Genomic DNA, 23,053 nt, shown 5'->3' on the forward strand with positions numbered 1-23,053 from the left:
AAAAAGGAAGCAAGAAAGATATATGCGTGTCACTGCAAGTATATAACAAGCCCCCCTCCCCCCTCTACATTCATCCATCGCAAAGTCTCTCAGTTTGAAGGTCTTAATCTTTCATACAACCCTCTCAGTTTTCCACAAGAAACTAAATGGATCGGTCCATGAAGGTCTTTGTGGTCGTCTTCCTGCTTCTTGTGGCCACAGGTATATATGCTGTACTGTTTAAGATAACTGTCAATAGTGCTATAGTTTATGAGGTATATGTGAGATGATTGATTTGCTCTATCAATTTGCCCGTGTAGAGTTCCAGGGAGCAGTGCAGGTAGCTTTGGCGAGGGAGTGTAGGTCACAGAGCAAACAGTTTGTGGGGCTGTGCGTGAGCGACACCAACTGCGCAAGTGTTTGCCTGACCGAGCATTTCCCAGGAGGCAAGTGCGACGGCTATCGGCGTTGTTTCTGCACCAAGGACTGCTAGATGGCCCCGTTTTCTTCTTGCATTCATGCTTCCATGTAATAATAACTGAATAATACTAGATCTGAATCTATGCATGTATGATGCATATCCGAGTGCTACTCCTAGAAGTACATGCACATCATATAATCCGAACAAAGTTTCAGCGGGGAACCAGTTCAAGTTGAATAATCCAACACTCCGGAACTGGAGCTGCTACTGTTTTCGGGGTTGAAACGAATACAAGCTTAAAAACTGGAACAGACGAGAAATGAAATTTTACTAGAAGTCTAGAAGGGAAGTCATATTATTTCGTAAGAAAGAAAAGTAAAGCATGGAATTAGACCTAGCACCACACCTGAAGATTTGGCCAAGACTTAGTGGAGAACCAAAAGTACCTAAAAGCTTATCTAATAGAAATTCAATATGTAAACTTGCGAAATACTGGAAATAATGGAACAACGCAAAAGGCTGCAGCCAGAAGATGAAACTGGGCAGACAGCTTAGTCCAGGTTGAGACGCAGGCATATCAATCCTTGCTGTACAGAGTAACATGGTTTGGCAGTTTGGCACTGAATAATCCTCCATAATATGCCATTAGGAAGAAATAAAGTTGCATACAGTGCTGATGAACAAACAAAACATGTTCTATAAGTAACACTAGGTCTAAACAGATTATAAGAATGAAACTTGCAGGAGCAACTTTTGCAAAGTATTGATGAGATAAGAGATTTAAGAATCTAATTCACCAATCTACATATTTTAGACTAATTTATTGTGTCGAGTACAGGATATCATATGACACAGAAAGTAACGTCCCAGGATCGCTGTCCAGCCCAACACATATCTCAGTCACAGGACAAAATATGCGAGGATGGACGACAGGCCCAAGGGTGCCAATTTTACAGCTCAGTTCAATAATTTGGGCTAAATCTGCGGCTTCACGAAATTAATTTTTAAAGCTATAGTCTTCCTCGAAAGTTTTTCTACCAGAATATATACAGTTCTCTGAACAAATACAGTTTCACCATGTAGGGTCTGAAATAAGAGAGACATGGCGTAGACATCCAAGCTGTAGCTTGCAGTATGCAAGGCTAAAACATCCAGCATTTTATTTCTTCGTGGCCCCAATCACTGAACCCATGGCAGTTCTAACCCTATTAGATTAAGTAAAAAGTGAAGAAATCATAGCGAATTGATAGTTTCGTCTTATAAAGCTTTATGTTTAGCTTATCCTACAGCCTATAGTCTGTGTAACTACATATGAGGTCTCTGATTTTCAGAACTGTTAATTTATAATGGAGGCTCACACATATTTTTGGCCTGGTTTGCCCACAGCCAAGGAAAAATCATTTACAACTAAATTTAGCCCAAGAAGAGAGCAGCAAACTAATACAGATATAATATTGATCCGAAAAACTTGTTAAACAATTAACTTTCGGAACAACAGAAATGAACATTGTACTGGAACTAAGTCAGCCAAAAACATTATTTCAAGCAGTGACACAAAAATATATACAGAAGAACCTGGTTGTGAAGAACCTAAGAAACAAATCAATAAATCTACTTATGAATATTTTATTCAACACCTACCTCGAGATGGAAAGTCAGTGTATAGAGCAAAACTCTTCATTAGGTAGTAATGCTGCAATTGATAACTCCTAGCAAAACCGTAAAAAGATTGTAAGAGTGAACCCTGGATATGACAAACCTTAGAACACTTTTTTCTTACTACTACTTTCGACAACGAGTGTCCCCTTTCTCTTTCCCTTTTGCTGTTTCACAAAAAAGCTCCATTGGCCTTTCGTTGTATCAGCAAGGCCCGGAACACTATCCTCCATGTGCACGAATTCATGTGGATGGGAGAAGATAAATCATACGCAAATTGAAATAATGAGTAATACATACTACCAGGGAAGCTGTTGATACACAATACATGGCATGTTTGTAGTGCAGGATTCAACAAGAATTTAACATTAGTAAGTTTATTTCCTCAAGGAATAGGAAGATTCTCACATCCCAAATCAGACCTAAAGACGTTGATAATTGTCTGATCTTAGTACAAAACGCAGACTGAACAAACCAGGTTCAGAAACATAGTTATTAACATGACATGATGAAGAACCAATTCGTAACTGTGCCATGCTTTCTTTCTTCTCTACTAGATGACGACCAAAACATATTCGAATTCATAAAATATTAGCAACTACTCTCTCCATCCCATAATATAAGACATTTTTTGACACTAGTGTAGAGCCAAAAAACGTCTTACATTATGGGACGGAGGGAGTACCAAACTGCAAGTGGCATACTATAGTGGACACTAAACATCCAGTTAGAGTGTTAGAAAAACAACAGAAACAGGACTTGCCAGCTTGCTGTGCATACTCCAGAGTGAAAACTTCATTGTGAAAAAAAAAAACAGCTAAATACTATTCAAGCCTGTTCTTGGTTATTGCAATCTGAATCTAGTGGGCACTTCCCCTTTAAGAGTGGCAGCATAGTCTTCAGCGAGGCGAGGCGCAGCTTCCTTGTGAGGACGTATGAACTTCTCCACGAATACCTTCTCGCTCACCTGGGCTGCGGTGTAGAAGCTTCGGTTAGGCTTTAGCAATCCATTTTCTTTAAGGAACTTCACAACATAGTACCGAGGTTTGAGCCGGGCCTCTAAGCTATAAGTGAGCATTGCCGGCCTGTGAGCAATGTACTCCGGCTCTAACCCAACCTCGGACATCAAGAATTCCGACATGCGCAGCAGCCTCTCCTGGGAGTTCCTCAGCACCACAGGAAGCTTGGCAACAGCAATGGCCACCTCAGCTTCCGACCACCTGAAAGTCTTCTTCAGGAACTCCACCTTAGCAGCAATCTTCTCCTCGCTGAGGAATGCGACAGCCAGCAGCGCGTGCCTGAACATCGCAGAGCCACGGGGCACACCGACATCTTCAGCACGCGCCACCATGGCCTGGATGCGCTCTGGCTTGCTGGTGAGCAGCCTCGGCACGGGGATGCATAGCTTGGCAATATCGCAATCACCTAGCCCGCACTCCCGGAGGAGCGCGACGTTGGGCTTGACAACGTTCTCGAGGTCGGAGCTGAGGAGGTAGGAGTTGTACTTGAGCGCCTGGAGGAGGTTCTCGAAGGAGCCGAAGAGGGGGACGTAGTACTGCAGCTTGGAGATGATGGTGGGGCGGCGGAAGCGGGCGGGGTCGACCAGGACGAGGCGGGCGATCTGGGACGGGGAGAGCCCGAGGTCCCGGAGCTCGGCGAGGCGCGGGACGAGGGTCTTGTCGACCTCGGAGCAGAGGAGGAGAGGGTCGTACACGACGACGGCGGCGACGTCGGCGTCGGAGAGGCCGAGGTCGGAGAGGAAGGCGAGGACGGCCTCGGGCTTGGAGGGGGACTTGAGGCGGGAGAGGACCTTGGAGGCCTTTACGGCCTGCGCCGGGGTGAGGTGGCAAGACGCGACGAGGTAGTCCTCCACGGCGAACGGGGCAGGGCTAGCCGACGCCGCCACGGCGGCGGCGGCGGCGGCGGCGAATCGGGTGTTGGAGAAGAGGCATCGGTGCTGGAAGGAGAGTAGGGCACTCGTGGCGCGGGGACGGAGAGAGAGGAGGAGAACGTGTTTCTGGAGGAGAAGCATGGCTGGCAGCGGCGGAGGGGCAGCGGTGGAGAGCGCTGCGCCGGCGAGAGTCAAGATATCTGACAGGGAGAGCGAAGAGACAGCGGCATATCGTCGCGCAGAATGTTATCTTCTCTATCTCTACTACCTAAAAAAATAGAGTGTTCCGTTTCCCCTCTTACGGTCCCCGCTCTTCGTCCATCCCTATCGTACGACCCCCTCTCCCCTCGAGCGATTTTTTCTCCCGTCATACGTTCGTCTTACCTCTCGTCCACCGCATGGAAACCAAGCAGCCTTTCCTTTCGTGACAAAAAAGAGTAGCGTAATTACAGGGGTTCTCAGATTAAAAGGGAATCGGATCAATGTGTGCGCGCATGCATTGCTGCAACGAAGGAAGGGCATTAATTAACGCTCGCTAATTACTGCGAGTAAACTGATGCAACACGGGTCATACATTCCTCCAGATGAAATCCTCTCCCATCTCAAAGCAATCCTACCAAATCCAAATCAATAAAATCCCATTCTCCAGGAAAACCGACATCTTCGGCCGCAACGGGGTAGCATGATGGCGATCGATCAGAAAGACAACAGCAGCACGTCACGGGGCCAAGGAAAATACACAGCGGCCGCCAGACCCCTCTCTGCCTACAGATTCACCAATTAATATCTCCACCTGAACCCTCTATTAATTGATTTCATAGCCCTCCTAAGAATCGCCATGGAATTACCTGTTTGCTCACATAACACCGCCTATCCCACCCTGCGGGCGCAACAAGGCGGAGGAGGATCTCTTGCTAGAGCTTGGTAGCACGGAGGCGTTGTGAGGAGACGCCAAGGTGCCAGTGGTGTGTCCGTTGCTGGTGGTGCTCGACGAGGACGAGTGCCGAGAGGAGCTGACCAGGACGCACAAGTGCGCTGCCAATGTCTTCCGCACCTGCACTCCATGGTACACGCCTATTTTTTTTTTTTGCTATGTTGTCAATCTCCATGACCAGGGACGTAGTTAGTGATCCCTCTGCATGTTGTGCCCTTTCCACTGTTCTGATCTAATCTATCCGTGCAGGTCATCGATCTCGCAATGACTGACAGGCGGGTCGTGCCCAGATCCACTTCTCGTCATTTGGTCAATCACATAACTGTTTTGCTCTACTTGTCTTCCACCTTTTGGTTGTAATTCAATTTAGGATCAGCAGTATCTATGCGATTAATTTCAAACTTTGCAGGATCATGTCGACATGTCAGTCACACTCTAATAAGTGTGCATCTTTAATTTCCTACCCTACAGTGGGCAACATAATTTGCTCTATGTGCATGAACATTGATACATTAATTTGGGTTAGTACGTATAGTGGTTAAAGGATGCTAATCCAGGTTCTTGAAGCTTGCATTTTGGTCGACCTATATTACAACTTGTATTGTAATCAGCATACAATTATATGGCTGCATTACATTTCTTTCCATTAGAACACATGATTTATGTTGATCATGCAATTATCTTCTTTATTTTTTCTGTTTTGTGCAGTTTGATGGAAGAGCTTTGTACAAAACCGGAGATTAGGAGGAATGGACATATAAGAAACAATTCAGGAAGATTTCCTAGAGAAGTAAAAATTGTTTACTGGTCTGAAATTTACATCCTTTCCAAGAAAAAGTGATGTTTCTACTTACATCCATTTTGGTGTGGTAAATATTGGTTCTGAACATGCTTTCTCTTTCTATCATGGAGACACTTTTCACTTTGTGATACCTTGGATACAGCCTCTTGCCTGGGAAGAAGTGATGTTTTGATATGTTAAATCTTATTTTTCAGGTGCCCCCAACTACCAGGTTGGTATTGAATGGAGAAATGCCACCTTATTTAAGAAGTATGCCTATAAAATGTATGCTTAAATTTATATTCTCATCAGGATTTTCTCAATGTAACCAAGACGTCTCATCTTGGAAATTATTGGTGATATATTTGTATATGTTGCAACATAAAAATTGATTGGATTTTTTTGAACAACTGCAAAAAGTCAAATTTTATGTTCCATGTTCATAACTGGGTTTATCAAATACCATATAATGTAGTATTGAGCTTAGTGTTTCCACACACTTGCTAGATGGAAGAATGAATGTCATTATGCAACGTGGTTATTGAAGTTGGGTGAAAGAATGTTATGGTCATCGTTGTGCCTGCCAATGAAACTGCATCTAAGTTCCTCCAGGAACTAATTAAGTGCCCTACTGGTGATGCATAAGTTAAGCAATATGGCTGTGAGTAATCACTATTAAATTTTGCTACAATGTGCGTGTGTCATAATTGATTCACTATTTGTTCTAACTTTGATGTTGCGTGTATGTGGGATTGTCCGAAGAGCTTTCGCAGAGGTGTATGCTTTCATGCTGCTTGATGTGCATGAGAAATTAGAAGGTGGTATTTATTCATAAGATTGTTGTTTACAATTAAAATATTTATGCCCCGTTGCAACGCACGGGCAATGTCCTAGTTCCGAATTTTTTTATTAAAAACGAAACAGCGGTTATTCCAAATATTGTTCTTAGGCCTGGTCTGTTCGGGATCGGGAGCCTCGAGCTAACTCTGGGCCGTGTGGCAGTGTTTACGTTTGGCTCGCGTAGCACGAATTTTAAATAGGGGCGAGTGTATGCGCGTATGTATGAGCGTTTGTGTATATATTTTATTCAAAAAAGCACGAGCTTTAGAGCATCTTCAGCCGTTCGGCTCCCCAAAGACTTGAAATAGTGTCGCTTGGGGGCCAACCGGCGGAAGGCTCGGGTTCCCAGCCGACCCCCAAGTTCGCCCCTCAGCCGTCGATTTCGGCCCAAATTCGGCGTGCGTTGGCACAAATTTAACAAAAACTATTTTTTATCACATAGTTCATCACAGAAATCAATACAAATCAAATAGCAAACTCATAATTCAAACACAAATTAAAACTCATAGTTCATCACACGTCGAACTAGGCGTTGCCCTTGAGTCTCCATAGGTGCTCCACCAGATCGTGCTGCAGTTCTTGATGCACCTGTGGGTCTCGGATCTCCTGACGCATATTGAGGAAGGCAGCCCATGATGCCGGTAGCTGGTGATCAACTTGGGCAAGAGGACCCTACTTATAATATGATTCAGTGTCAAACACTGGCTCTTCCTGCTCGCTCTCAATGATCATGTTGTGCAAGATGACACAACAAATCCTCTTGCTGCATTCTGTGCTAGGATCTGAGCAGTGTCTTCAGCATTCGATGGTCCCAAGTATTATGGTCCAGACACTGCCACCATTTCCCTGCAGAACTTGTACAATGGTGGTGGACTCAGCCATGCGTCTATAGTCTTCAAGTATATCACCGGGAGCTCCATATGCAAACATCCTCATAGCTGTCGTGCACTTCTGGAGTGGGGAGAATCCAACTGTGCTGGTGCAATCCTTCTTGCAAATGAAGTAGCTGTCGAACTCCCGGATGGCATTCACAATCCCAAGGAAGAGCTTTCGGCCCATCCGATAACGGCGCCAAAATACTTTCTAGTCGTGCAGTGGAGTGTCGGTGAAGTAGTCGGCGTAGAGCAAGCAATAGCCCTCCAGTCAATGCCTTTGCTTGCTCTTACGGCAGCTCGGCGCCAAGCCACCTCGTCGTGGCTTTGCATTGCTCGCGAACAGGCCGGCCAGAGCAGTGAGGATCATGAGGTGCTCTTCGTCCTGGGTGTCGGCCTCGGCTTCCTCCTCCAGCAGCACCACGAATGCCTCCTTGTTGTTGGAGTCCATCACCGAACACCCGGCGGGCGTGGTGGGTGCAAAGCCGCGCCGGAGCGCTGGAAAGCTCGCCCAGGAGTAGGATGGAGGCTGCCGCGGTAAAACCCTCTCTTTCCGGCGGGGAATTGGCCTTTCTAGCGGCGGAGCAGCGGATGTGGGCAGGTGGGCGGCGCCGGGATCGGCACGGCGACGAAAGGGGAAGTGGTGTCCTACAACGCTCAGGGTCGAATCTGGGCGGGAAAAGGTGAAAGATCGTGGATGTCGCCTAGAGGGGGGTGAATAGGCGCTTTAAATAATTATGGTTTAGGATTGAACAAATGCGGAATAAACCTAGTGGTTAATTTGTCAAGCACAAAATCTACAACAAGTACACTCACATATGTGCACCAACAACTTATGCTAAGCAAGATAAACTACTAGGTGATAGCAAGATATATGACAAAAATCAATATGGCTATCACAAAGTAAAGTGCATACGTAAAGGGCTCGGGTAAGAAATAATCGAGGCACGCAGAGACAAGGATGTATCCTGAAGTTCACACCCTTGCGGATGCTACTCTCCGTTTGGAGCGGTGTGGAGGCACAATGCTCCCCAAGAAGCCACTAGGGCCACCGTAATCTCCTCACGCCCTCACACAATGCAAGAAGTCGCGAATCCACTAAGGGACCCTTGAGGGCGGTCACCGAACCCGTACAAATGGCAACCCTTGGGAGCGGTCACCGAACCCGTACACTTTGGCAACCATTGGGGGCGGTCACCGATACCAGTCAAATTGCTCGGGGCGATCCCCACAACCAAATTCGAGACCCCGACGCTTGCCCGGAGCTTTCGCCACAATGATTGACCTCCGAAAACCACCAACCGTCTAGGGCGCCCAAGCACCCAAGAGGAACAAGCTCAAGGGTACCAAGCACCCAAGAGTAATAAGCTTCTCAACTTTTCACTTCCATGTATCACCGTGGAGAACTCAAACTGATGCAACTAATGCAATGGCGAGGGCACACGGAGTGCCCAAGTCCCTCACTCTCAAATCCTACCAAAGCAACGAAAGCTATGGAGGAAAAAAAGAGGAAGAACAAGGAGAACACGAAGAACTCCAAGATCTAGATTCAAAGGGTTCCCCTCACATAAAGGAGAAAGTGATTGGTGGAAACGTAGATCTAGATCTCCTCTCCCCCCCCCCCAAAACAAAACTAGCAAGAATCCATGGAGGGATTGAGATATAGCAAGCTCGAAGAAGATCAACAATGGGGGAAGAACACGAGCTAAAGGGATAGGGTACAATGGGGAAGAAGATCCCCTTTTATAGGTCCCCACGAATCTGCTCGTTATGTGCAGAAAACAGTAGGGCCGGTACAACCGGTGTAAGTACCGGTACAACCGGTCAAAGCAGAGATAAAACCTAAATGTAGGAAAAGCACTAAGCGGTACAACCACCCGTGGCACCGGTAGTACCGGTTAAACACGAACTAACCGGTAAAACTGGCCAACAACCGCCCAAGAACCGCTCCAAAACATAAACTATTCCGGTGGTAGAGCGGTACATGGCCGGTACAACCATTGGACCAACTCTGGAGCGGTACAACAGCCCCAAACACCAGTAGTACCGGTCAACCGGTACAACCGGTGTAAGAAGTGGTACAACCGGTCTATGTAAAACAGGTAAGATCGAAACAACCATAACTTTCACATACGAACTTCGAATTCGACGAAATCAAGTTTGTTGGAAAGCTATTGACAAGAGGAAAGACAATCTTGATAGAAATATAAAGAAATGGCAATTGAGAAAATATCCAAAATAAAATGGTGAGAACCCTTTCTCAAATAAGACATGTTTTAACTCCAACACCGAAAACACAAAAGAAGATGCATATGAAATCGGTTTTCGATGATCTAGAGCATGTGATGAAGATAACCACAAGCTCTAAAACCTCACAAAGATAAAATATAAACAAGAACCAAGAAATATGATGATGCCAAGAATGCAACAGTTTGAGCTCTCACTGAACAATATGATCAAGCTACTCACTCGAGAGCCCCCCTTGATGGCTATCGATCCTATAATTCGGTCTCCCAACTAACACCATGAGACCGGTAAAATAGAAAACCTATCAAGGACAAACCTTTGCCTTGCACATAGTTCACTTGAGATAGATGGTGACGGTCTTGACCCCCTCAAGTTGGACCACCTTTCTTGATTGCATTGGCTCGATGAAGACTAGATGGTTGCTCCCCCATACTCCACTATGGGTGAGCCACTCTTCGACACATCTTAAAAGTCCATTGCCACCACAATGGACGGCAAGCTTCAAGGATGATCTCTTCATGATGCTCCACTTGAACTTGCACACCCCAATCTTGATGACGATCACCACTTGATGGCATCCTCCATGGGTTGTATGAGATCTTCCTCTTGATGCAAACCCATGGAAACATACCATACCATGGGATCACTTGATCCATCTCGGTACATCTTGTATGCTTTGTGTGTTAATCAACTTGATTCACTCTTGACTTAGTATTGATCAACCTTGAATCTTTCTAACTCTCTTCATTTGGATGATGTCTTGAAGGTAAACATGAATGTGAAGGAAATATGTCATAGAGGCAATAATAAATTTATTATTTATTTCCTTATAGCATGATAAATGTTTATTATTCATGCTAGAATTGTATTAACCAGAAACATGATACATGTGTGAATACATAGACAAACATATAGTCACTAGTATGCCTCTACTTGACTAGCTCATTAATCAAAGATGGTTATGTTTCCTAACCATAGACATGTGTTGTCATTTGATTAATGGGATCACATCATTAGGAGAATGATGTGATTGACATGACCCATTCCGTTATCCTAGCACTTGATCGTTTAGTATATTGCTATTGCTTTCTTCATGACTTATACATGTTCCTGTAACTATGAGATTATGCAACTCCCGTTTACCGGAGGAACGCTTTGGGTGCTACCAAATGTCACAACGTAACTGGGTGATTATAAAGGAGTACTACATGTGTCTTCAAAGGTACATGTTGGGTTGGCGTATTTCGAGATTATGTTTTCTCACTCCGATTGTCGGAGAGGTATCTCTGGGCCCTCTCGGTAATGCACATCACTATAAGCCTTGCAAGCAACGTAACTAATGAGTTAGTTACGGAATGATGCATTACGTAATGAGTAAAGAGACTTGCCAGTAACGAGATTGAACTAGGTATTGGATACCGACGATTGAATCTCAGGCAAGTAACATACCGATGACAAAGGGAACAATGTATGTTGTTATGCAGTTTGACCGATAAAGATCTTCGTAGAATATGTAGGAGCCAATATGAGCATCCAGGTTCCGCTATTGGTTATTGACCGAGAATAGTTCTAGGTCATGTCTACATAGTTCTCGAACCCATAGGGTCCGCACGCTTAACGTTACGATGACAGTTTTATTATGAGTTTATAAGTTTTGATGTACCGAAGGTTGTTCGCAGTCCCGGATGTGATCACGGACATGACGAGGAGTCTCGAAATGGTCGAGACATAAATATTGATATATTGGAAGCCTATATTTGGATATTGGAATGGTTCCGGGTGAAATCGGGATTTTACCGCAACACCGGGGGGTTACCGGAACCCTCCCGGGGGTTATGGGCCTTAGTGGGCCATGAGGGAGAAGAGGAGGGCCGGCCAGGGCAGGCCACGCGCCCCCTCCCCCTAGTCCGAATAGGACAAGGAGGGGGGGCGCCCTCCTTTCCTCTTTCCCCTCCCCCCTTTCCTTCTCCACCAAGGCAAGAGGGGGGAGCCCTACTCCCGATGGGAGTATGACTCCTCCAGGCGCACCCCTAGGGGGCCGGCCGCACCTCCCCCCTCCCTCCTTTATATACAGGGGCAGGGGGCACCCTAGGACACACAAGTTGATCTACATCATCGTTCCTTAGCCGTGTGCGGTGCCCCCCTCCACCACATTCCACCTCGGTCATATCGTCGCGGAGTTTAGGCGAAGCCCTGCACCGGTAGAACATCATCATCGTCACCACACCATCGTGCTGACGGAACTCATCCCCGACACTTTGCTGGATCGGAGTCCGGGAATCGTCATCGAGCTGAACGTGTGCTGAACTCGGAGGTGCCGTACGTTCGGTACTTGGATCGGTCGGATCGTGAAGACGTACGACTACATCAACCGCGTTGTCATAACGCTTCCGCTTATGATCTACGAGGGTACATGGACATTACTCTCCCCTCTCGTTGCTATGCATCACCATGATCTTGCGTGTGCGTAGGGATTTTTTTGAAATTACTACGTTCCCCAACAGTGGTATCAGAGCCTGGTTTTATGCGTAGATGTCATATGCACGAGTAGAACACAAGTGAGTTGTGGGCGATACAAGTCATATTGCTTACCAGCATGTCATACTTTGGCTCAGCGGTATTGTGAGATGAAGTGGCCCGGACCGACATTACGCGTACGCTTATGCGAGACTGGTTTCACCGTTACGAGCACTCGTGCTTAAAGGTGACTGGCGGGTGTCTGTCTCTCTCACTTTAGCTGAACCGAGTGTGGCTACGCCCGGTCCTTGCGAAGGTTAAAACAACATTAACTTGATGAACTATCGTTGTGGTTTTGATGCGTAGGTAAGAACGGTTCTTGCTAAGCCCGTAGCAGCCACGTAAAATTTGCAACAACAAAGTAGAGGACGTCTAACTTGTTTTTGCAGGGCATGTTGTGATGTGGTATGGTCAAGACGTGATGCTATATTTTATTGTATGAGATGATCATGTTTTGTAACCGAAGTTATCGGCAACTGGCAGGAGCCATATGGTTGTCGCTTTATTGTATGAAATGCAAACGCCCTGTAACTGCTTTACTTTATCACTAAGCGGTAGCGATAGTCGTAGAAGCAATAGATGGTGTAACGACAACGATGCTATGATGGAGATCAAGGTGTCGCGCCGATGACGACGGTGATCATGACGGTGCTTCGAAGATGGAGATCACAAGCACAAGATGATGATGGCCATATCATATCACTTATATTGATTGCATGTGATGTTTATCCTTTATGCATCTTATCTTGCTTTGATTGACGGTAGCATTTTAAGATGATCTCTCACTAAATTATCAAGAAGTGTTCTCCTTGAGTATGCACCGTTGTGAAAGTTCTTCGTGCTGAGACACCACGTGATGATCGGGTGTGATAGGCTCTACGTTCAAATACAACAGGTGCAAAATAGTTGCACACGCGGAATACTCAGGTTAAACTTGACGAGCCTAGCATATAACAGATATGGCCTCGGAACACGAAGACCGAAAGGTCGAGCGTGAATCATATAGTAGATATGATCAACATATTGATGTTCACTGTTGAAACTACTCCATCTCACGTGACGATCGGACATGGTGTAGTTGATATGGATCACGTAATCACTTAGAGGATTAGAGGGATGTCTATCTAAGTGGGAGTTCTTAAGTAATATGATTAATTGAACTTAAATTTATCATGAACTTAGTCCTGGTAGTATTTTGCAAATTATGTTGTAGATCAATAGCTTGCGTTGTTGCTTTCATATGTTTATTTTGATATGTTCCTAGAGAAAATTGTGTTGAAAGATGTTGGTAGCAATGATGCGGATTGGATCCGTGATCTGAGGTTTGTCCTCATAGCTGCACAGAAGAATTATGTCCTTAATGCACCACTAGGTGACAAACCTATTGCAGGAGCAGATGCGGATGTTATGAACGTTTGGCTAGCTCAATATGATGACTACTTGATAGTTTAGTGCACCATGCTTAACGGCTTAGAATCAGGACTTCAAAGACGTTTTGAACGTCATGGACCATATGAGATGTTCCAGGAATTGAAGTTAATATTTCCAGCAAATACCTGAGTTGAGAGATATGAAGTCTCCAACAAGTTCTATGGCTAAAAGATGGAGGAGAATCGCTCAACTAGTGAGCATGTGCTCAGATTGTCTGGGTACTACAATCGCTTGAATCAAGTGGGAGTTAATCTTCCAGATAAGATAGTGATTAATAGAGTTCTCTAGTCACCATCACCAAGTTAGTAGAACTTTGTGATGAACTACAGTATGCAAGGGATGACGAAAACAATTCCCGAGCTCTTCGTGATGTTGAAATCAACGAAGGTAGAAATCAAGAAAGAGCATCAAGTGTTGATGGTTGACAAGACCACTAGTTTCAAGAAAAGGGCAAAGGGAAAGAAAGGAAACTTCAAGTAGAATGACAAGCAAGTTGTCACTCCCGTGAAGAAGCCCAAAGCTGGACCAAAGCCTGAAACTAAGTGCTTCTACTGCAAAGGAAATGGTCACTGGAAGCGGAAATGCCGTGAATATTTGGTGGATAAGAAGGATGGCAAAGTGAAGAAGGGTATATTTGATATACAGGTTATTGATGTGTACCTTACGTGTTTATAGTAGCTCCTGAGTATTTGATACTTGTTAGGTTTCTAAGATTAGTAACTCGAAACAGAAGTTACAGAATAAACAGAAACTAGTTGAGGGTGAAGTGACGATGTGTGTTGGAAGTGGTTCCAAGATTGATATGATCATCATCGCACACTCCCTATACTTTCGGGATTAGTGTTAAACCTAAATAAATGTTATTTAGCGTTTGATTTGAGCATCAAAATGATTTGATCATGTTTATTGCAATACGGTTATTCATTTAAAATCAGAGAATAATTGTTGTTCTGTTTACATGAATAAAACTTTTGATGGTCATACACCCAATGAAAATAGTTTATTGGATCTCGATCGTACTGATACACATATTCATAATATTGATGCCAAAAGATACAAAGTTTATAATGATAGTGCAACTTATTTGTGGCGATGTTGTTTGGGTCATATCGGTGTAAAGCGCATGAAGAAACTCCATAAAGATGGATTTTTGGAATCACTTGGTTATGAATCATTTGATGCTTGCGAACCGTGCATTTTGGGCAAGATGACTAAAACTCCATTCTCCGGAACAATGGAACGAGCTAGTGACTTATTGGAAATAATACATACCGATGTATGCGGTCCAATGAGTATTGATGCTCGTGGCGGGTATCGTTATTTTCTGACCTTCACAAGATGATTTGAGCAGATATGAGTATATCTACTTAATGAAGCACAAGTCTGAAACATTTGAAAAGTTCAAAGAAGTTCAGAGTGAAGTGGAGAATCATCATAACAAGAAAATAAAGTTTCTACGATCTGATCATGGAGACGAATATTTGAGCTATGAGTTTGGTCTTCAATTAAAACAATGTGGAATAGTTTCACAAACTCATGCCACCTGGAACACTACATCATTATGGTGTGTCCGAACGTCGTAACCACACTTTATTGGATATGGTGCGATCTATGATCTCTCTTATCGGTTTACCACTATTTTTTGGGGTTATGCATTAGAGATAGTTGCATTCACGTTAAATAGGGCACCATCTAAATCCGTTGAGACGACACCGTATGAACTATGGTTTAGCAATGAACCTAAGCTGTCGTTTCTTAAAGTTTGGGGTTGCAATGCTTATGTGAAAAAGTTTCAGCATGATAAGCTCAAACCCAAATCGGAGAAGTGCGTCTTCATAGAATACCCAAAGGTAACTATTGGGTACACCTTCTATCACAGATCCGAAGGCAAGTTATTCGTTGCTAAGATGGGTCCTTTCTAGAGAAGAAGTTTCTCTCGAAAGAAGTGAGTGGGAGGAAAGTAGAACTTGATGAGGTAATTGTACCTTCTCCCTTATTGGAAAGTAGTTCATCACAGAAATCAGTTCCAGTGATTCCTACACCAATTAGTGAGGAAGTTAATGATGATGATCATGAAACTTCAGATCAAGTTGCTACCAAACCTCGTAGGTCTTCCAGAGTAAGATCCGCACCAGAGTGGTGCGGTAATCATGTTCTGGAAGTCATGTTACTAGACCATGATGAACCTATGAATTATGAGGAAGCGATGATGAGCCCAGATTCTGCGAAATGGCTTGAGGCCATGAAATCTGAGATGGGATCCATGTATGAGAACAAATTGTGGACTTTGGTGGAGTTGCCCGATGATCGGCAAGCCATAGAAAATAAATGGATCTTCAAGAGGAAGACGGACACTGATAGTAGTGTTACTATCTACAAAGCTTGACTTGCTGTGAAAGGTTTTTCGACAAGTTCAAAGTGTTGACTACAATGAGATTTTCTCAACTGTAGCGATGCTTAAGTCTGTCCGAATCATGTTAGCAATTGCCACATTTTAGGAAATCTGGCAAATGGATGTCAAAACTGCATTCCTTAATGGTTTTCTTAAATAAGAGTTGTATATGATGCAACCAGAAGGTTTTGTCAATCCTAACGGTGCTAACAAAATGTGCAAGCTCCAGCTATGGACTGGTGGAAGCATCTCAGAGTTGGAATATACGCTTTGATAAGTTGATCAAAGCATATAGTTCTATACAGACTTACGGTGAAGCCTGTATTTACAATAAAGTGAGTGGGAGCACTACCGCATTTCTGTTAAATATATGTGAGTAGCATATTGTTGATCAGAAATGATGTAGAATTTTTCTGGAAAGCATAAAGGAGTATTTGAAAGGAGTTCTTTAAAAGAAAGACCTCAATAAAGCTACTTACGTATTGAGCATCAAGATCTATTGAGATAGATCAAGACGCTTGATAAGTTTTTCAATAAGTACATACCTTGTCAAGATTTTGAAATAGTTCAAAATGGAACAGTCAAAGAAAGAGTTCTTGCCTGTGTTGCAAAGGTGTGAAATTGAGTAAAGACTCAAATCCCGACCACGGCAGAAAATAGAAAAGACAATGAAAAGTCATTCCCTATGCCTCAGTCATAGGTTCTATAAAGTATGCTATGTACCAGACCTATTGTATACCTTGCTCTGGATTTGGCAAGGGAGTACAATAGTGATCTAGAAGTAGATCATTGGACATTGGTCAAAATTATCCTTAGAGAAATAACGAGATGTTTCTCGATTATGGAGGTGATAAAAGAGCCCGTCGTAAAAAGTTACAATGATGCAAGCTTTTACACCAATCCAGATGACTCTAAGTCTCAATCTGGATACATATTGAAAGTGGGAGCAATCGGCTAGAGTAGCTCCGTGCAGAGCATTGTGGACATAGAATATTTGCAAAATACATACGGCTCTGAATATGACAGATCCGTTGACTAAACTTCTCTCACAAGCAAAACATGATCATACCTTAGTACTCTTTGGGTGTTAATCACTTAACGATGTGAACTAGATTATTGACTCTAGTAAACCCTTTGGATGTTGATCACATGACGATGTGAACTATGGGTATTAACACATACAGATGTGAATATTGGTGTTAAATCACATGGCGATGTGAACTAGATTATTGACTCTAGTGCAAGTGGGAGACTGAAGGAAATATGCCCTAGAGGCAATAATAAAGTTATTATTTATTTCCTTATATCATGATAAATGTTTATTATTCATGCTAGAATTGTATTAACCGGAAACATGATACATGTGTGAATACATAGACAAACATATAGTCACTAGTATGCCTCTACTTGACTAGCTCATTAATCAAAGATGGTTATGTTTCCTAACCATAGACATGTGTTGTCATTTGATTAATGGGATCACATCATTAGGAGAATGATGTGATTGACATGACCCATTCCGTTAGCCTAGCACTTGATCGTTTAGTATATTGTTATTGCTTTCTTCATGACTTATACATGTTCCTGTAACTATGAGATTATGCAACTCCCGTTTACCGGAGGAACACTTTGGGTGCTACCAAACGTCACAAAGTAACTGGGTGATTATAAAGGAGTACTACAGGTGTCTCCAAAGGTACATGTTGGGTTGGCGTATTTCGAGATTAGGTTTTGTCACTCCGATTGTCGGAGAGGTATCTCTGGGCCCTCTCGGTAATGCACATCACTATAAGCCTTGCAAGCAATGTAACTAATGAGTTAGTTACGAAATGATGCATTACATAATGAGTAAAGAGACTTGCCAGTAACGAGATTGAACTAGGTATTGGATACCGACGATCGAATCCCGGGCAAGTAACATACCGATGACAAAGGGAACAACGTATGTTGTTATGCGGTTTGACCGATAAAGATCTTCGTAGAATATGTAGGAGCCAATATGAGCATCCAGGTTCCGCTATTGGTTATTGACCGAGAATAGTTCTAGGTCATGTCTACATAGTTCTCGAACCCATAGGGTCCGCACGCTTAACGTTATGATGACAGTTTTATTATGAGTTTATAAGTTTTGATGTACTGAAGGTTGTTCGGAGTCCCGGATGTGATCACGGACATGACGAGGAGTCTCAAAATGGTCGAGACATAAAGATTGATATATTGGAAGCCTATATTTGGATATCAGAATGGTTCCGGGTGAAATCAGGATTTTACCGGAACACCGGGGGGTTACCGGAACCCTCCCTAGGGTTAATGGGCCTTAGTGGGCCATGAGGGAGAAGAGGAGGGCCGGCCAGGGCAGGCCGCGCGCCCCCTCCCCCCTAGTCCGAATAGGACAAGGAGGGGGGGTGGTGCCCCCCTTTCCTCTTTCCCCTCCCCCATTTCCTTCTCCACCAAGGCAAGAGGGGGGAGTCCTACTCCCGATGGGAGTAGGACTCCTCCAGGCGCACCCCTAGGGGGCCGGCCGCACCTCCCCCCTCCCTCCTTTATATACGGGGGCAGGGGGGCACCCTAGGACACACAAGTTGATCTACGTGATCGTTCCTTAGCCATGTGCGGTGCCCCCCTCCACCATATTCCACCTCGGTCATATCGTCGCGGAGTTTAGGCGAAGCCCTGCGCCGGTAGAACATCATCATCGTCACCATGCCGTCGTGCTGACGGAACTCATCCCCGACACTTTGCTGGATCGGAGTCCGGGGATCGCCATCGAGCTGAACGTGTGCTGAACTCGGAGGTGCCGTACATTCGGTACTTGGATCGGTCGGATCGTGAAGACATACGACTACATCAACCGCGTTGTCATAACGCTTCCGCTTACGGTCTACGAGGGTACGTGGACATTACTCTCCCCTCTTGTTGATATGCATCACCATGATCTTGCGTGTGCGTAGGAATTTTTTTGAAATTACTACGTTCCCCAACAGAATGATCACACAATCTTCTTCTTCAAGACATGCTTGCAATAAGCTCAACACTCACATGACCAATCTTTGTATAATTCCTTAATAGCACCTTGGTCAACTCATAAAATCCTTGAAACCAACACATGGACTTCAAGAAATTCCTATGGACAAACCCTTCAAATATAACTCAATGCAACCATTAGTCCATAGAGAATGTCATCAATTACCAAAACCACACATGGGGGCACCACATGTCCTTTCAATCTCCCCCATTTTGGTAATTGATGACAATCACTTTCAAGAGAGTTTATATAAGGAATTATGCATCACCATGCAATGCAACAACCAATGATGCATGTGTAAGAGATGCAAATGCTTAGGAACAAAACCAAAGGAAGAAGAAATAACTCTGTAAACTTATCCACAAAACTCTATGAAACTTCTCCCCCATTGGCATCGATTGCCAAAATGGGTGAAAAGCTTAGAAGGCCAATATAAATTGTGTTCCTCCATAAATTGTGTATTTCTCAACAAGAGAGTGGAATGCCATACACATATCCAAAGGTAAATACTTGGAGTAAGACAAACTATATTGAGGCACAAAGATTGCTAAAGAAAGATATGCCACAAAGACAAATGAAAGAGAGACACAAGCAATCAAAAGATACTAATTGAAACAAGCAAACAAAAGATACCAATTGAACCATCTAGACCAAAGATCCTATAAGCCACATGAATAAAAGTATTATGATATGAGCATAGGAGTGTTCTAAAGAAACTAGAGAAGCTCCCCATGATTTGTGCACAAATAAGAATATTTGTATTTGAATACAACAGGCACAAAATAGGATCTTCACTCCCCCAAAATCAATAGAAACTCACAACAAGTGCAAGTGAGCAAATAGGAAACAAAGCCTAGCACTTGCTGTCGGTGTCAAAACTGGCGGATCTCGGGTAGGGGGTCCCGAACTGTGCGTCTAAGGTTGATGGTAACAGGAGGCAGGGGACATGATGTTTACCCAGGTTTGGGCCCTCTCTATGGAGGTAATACCCTACTTCCTGCTTGATTGATCTTGATGAATATGAGTATTACAAGAGTTGACCTACCACGAGATCATAATGGCTAAAACCCTAGAAGTCTAGCATGTATGATTATGATTTCCCTACGGACTAAGCCCTCCAGTTTATATAGACACCAGAGGGGATTAGGGTTGTACAAAGTCGGTTACAGAGAAAGGAATCTTCATATCCAAGCGCCAAGCTTGCCTTCCATGCCAAGGAGAGTCCCATCCGGACACGAGAGAGAGTCTTTTGTCTTGTATCTTCATAGCCCATCAGTCCGGCCCACATCACATAGGCCGGACGGCCGAGGACCCCTTAATCCAGGACTCCCTCAGTAGCCCCTGAACCAGGCTTCAATGACGAGGTGTCCGACGCGCAGATTGTCTTCGGCATTGCAAGGAGGGTTCCTCCTCCGAATACTCCAAAGCATCCTTGGAATACAAAAAATGTGTCCGGCTCTGCAAAACAAGTACCACACAAAACCGCAGAGAGTATGGTATTTCATGAGTCCAATCCACTGACAACTTTTTGTAGCATGACATCACGCCACTGCCCGGCCATTATTTCGAACCCTTTTTAGCTTGCCGCTCCATATTTCGAGATGTGGTTTCATTGGCACATCTTGTCAAAGCAGAGATCGTGTCCCCTTATTGCGGGATTCTCATCAATACGGGCGTGGGTAACCCAACCGTGCCGCCTGCACGGCCCTTGGGGAATAGGCGAGTTTTAAGGCGAGTGGGGAGGCGAGAATGTCATCAATTACCAAAACCACACATGGGGGCACCACATGTCCTTTCAAAAAGTCATTTCTCGCCTGAAAATGGTGCCCACATGCCACTTTTCCTTCTGCCAGAGCCCCTAAGTGCCGCCAGTGCGCTGGGTTCAGCCTGGGATCCCCGGGCCAAAAAATGGGCCAAACCGGCAGAATTCCGCGTCCTGGGGGGCGACTGGTTTTTTTCCGGTGCCGACTTAAAAAATCGCGTCCTGGGGGGCCTGTTGGGGCACGGGTGGAGATGCTCTTAAATCACCTCTTAACCATGCTCATTGGAAATGATAAAATCGATCGTTTTTTCACGGCCAGGCTCATGGCGTGTAGAGGAGAGGAATGAGATCAGAGCGGATGGCGTGAGCTCGCGCGCATTCTCTTAAAAGTGACAGGAGGAATTGGGTCACCTCCCATCAAATCAGACGCCCCTATTTAACCCCCTTCGGCTCACTGCCGACCCCCCTCTTCTTCGCGCTCTTCGTCCCAGATGAATTCGTACCGACCATTAGATAAGCGGTGCAACTTCTCTGGCCAGTAGTAGACGACGTCGAGGATTTTTCTTCCTGCTTTTCTCCAACGTGTTCGGCGTCACCTCCCTGCTCCCTAATGGCTTTACGTTCTTTCACTCCCCTCCCTACTTGTTGTGCTTAGATCTGTGAGCATGTGCTAAGGGTAGATATGCGAGTAGGTGGTAGAATTGCAAACTGCCAATTTGTGAGCATGTGATGTTATGGTAGATGATGTTTGCTTGAACTATGTTGGTATTTCCCCAAAGAGGAAGGGATGATGTAGCACAACAACGGCATGTATTTCCCTCAGTGATGAGACCAAAGTTATCAAACCAGTAGGAAAACCATGCAACACTACGTGAATGACACCTGCACACAAATAACAAATACTCGCAACCCGGCGTATTAAAGGGTTTGTCAATCCCTTTCGGGTAACGGCGCCAGAAATTGGCAAACAAACGTGAGAAAGTTGTAATAAATTGATAGATATATCGCCAAATAAAATAAAGTGCAGCAAGGTATTTTTTTTTATTTTTGGCTTAATAGATCTAAAAATAAATGCAAATAAAATAGATCACAAAGGAAAATATAATGAAGAAGAGACCCAGGGGCCGTAGGTTTCACTAGTGGCTTCTCTCGAGAAAAATAGCAAACGGTGGGTGAACAAATTACTGTTGGGCAATTGGTAGAACTTCAAATAATCATGACGATATCCAGGCAATGATCGTTATATAGGCATCACGTCCAAGATTAGTAGACTGACTCCTGCCTGCATCTACTACTATTATTTCACACATCGACCACTATCCAGCATGCATCTAGCGTATTAAGTTCATGGAGAAACAGAGTAATGCAATAAGAACGATGACATGATGTAGACAAGATCTATTTATGTATAAATAGACCCCATCTTTGTATCCTTAATGGCAACGATACATACGTGTCGGTTCCCCTTCTGTCACTGGGATCAAGCACCATAAGATCGAACCCATCACAAAGCACCTCTTCCCATTGCAAGATAAATAGATCAAGTTGGCCAAACAAAACCCAAATATTGGAGAAGAAATACGAGGCTATAAGCAATCATGCATATAAGGGATCAAAGAAGACTCAAATAACTTTCATGGATAAAAAGATAGATCTGATCATAAACTCAAAGTTCATCGGATCCCAACAAACACACTTCAAAAAGAGTTACATCATATGGATCTCCAAGAGACCATTGTATAGAGAATCAAACGAGATAGAGGAAACCATCTAGCTACTAACTACGGACCCGTAGGTCTACAAAGAACTACTCACGCATCATCAGAGTGGCACCAATGGGCATGATGAACCCCTCTGTGGTGGTGTCTAGATTGGATCTGGTGTTTATGGAACTTGCGGCGGCTCGAATTGATTTTCGTCGACTCCCCTATGGTTTCTAGAATATTGGGGTATTTATAGATCAAAGAGGCGGTTCGGGAGGCCACTGAGGTGGGCACAACCCACCAGGGCGCACCCGGGCCTCCAGCGCGCCCATGTGTCTTGTGCTCACCTCGGGCCCCCTCTTCGGTACTTCTTTGGCCAACTGGATGTCTTCTGGTCCAAAAATAATCCACAAAAAGTTTCACTGCGTTTGCATTTGGTATTGATTTCCTGCGATGTAAAAAACATGTAGAAAACAGCAACTGGCACTTGGCACTATGCCAATAGGTTAGTACCAAAAATGATATAAAATGATTGTAAAACATCTAAGAATGATAATATAACAGCATGGAACATTCAAAAATATAGATACATTGGAGACGTA

At 44.2% G+C, this 23,053-nt stretch overlaps 2 protein-coding genes across 2 annotated transcripts; one reads left to right on the forward strand and one right to left on the reverse strand.

Moving 5' to 3' along the window:
- The first annotated feature begins 49 nt into the window (after window positions 1-49).
- LOC119340169 (defensin Tk-AMP-D6.1) lies at window positions 50-640 on the forward strand. Its single transcript, XM_037612071.1, has 2 exons — window positions 50-201; window positions 300-640. Exons 1-2 carry the CDS (start codon window positions 147-149, stop codon window positions 470-472), a joined length of 228 nt encoding a protein of 75 aa, XP_037467968.1. The 5' UTR covers window positions 50-146; the 3' UTR covers window positions 473-640.
- Window positions 641-2,765: 2,125 nt separating this feature from the next.
- On the reverse strand, window positions 2,766-4,213 carry LOC119340763. The gene has a single exon (XM_037612683.1). The coding sequence runs from the start codon at window positions 4,086-4,088 to the stop codon at window positions 2,901-2,903; it is 1,188 nt and encodes a 395-aa protein (XP_037468580.1). The 5' UTR covers window positions 4,089-4,213; the 3' UTR covers window positions 2,766-2,900.
- Window positions 4,214-23,053: the final 18,840 nt, after the last annotated feature.

This window comes from Triticum dicoccoides, chromosome 7B, assembly GCF_002162155.2.
Source record: "Triticum dicoccoides isolate Atlit2015 ecotype Zavitan chromosome 7B, WEW_v2.0, whole genome shotgun sequence".
NCBI lineage: Eukaryota > Viridiplantae > Streptophyta > Magnoliopsida > Poales > Poaceae > Triticum > Triticum dicoccoides.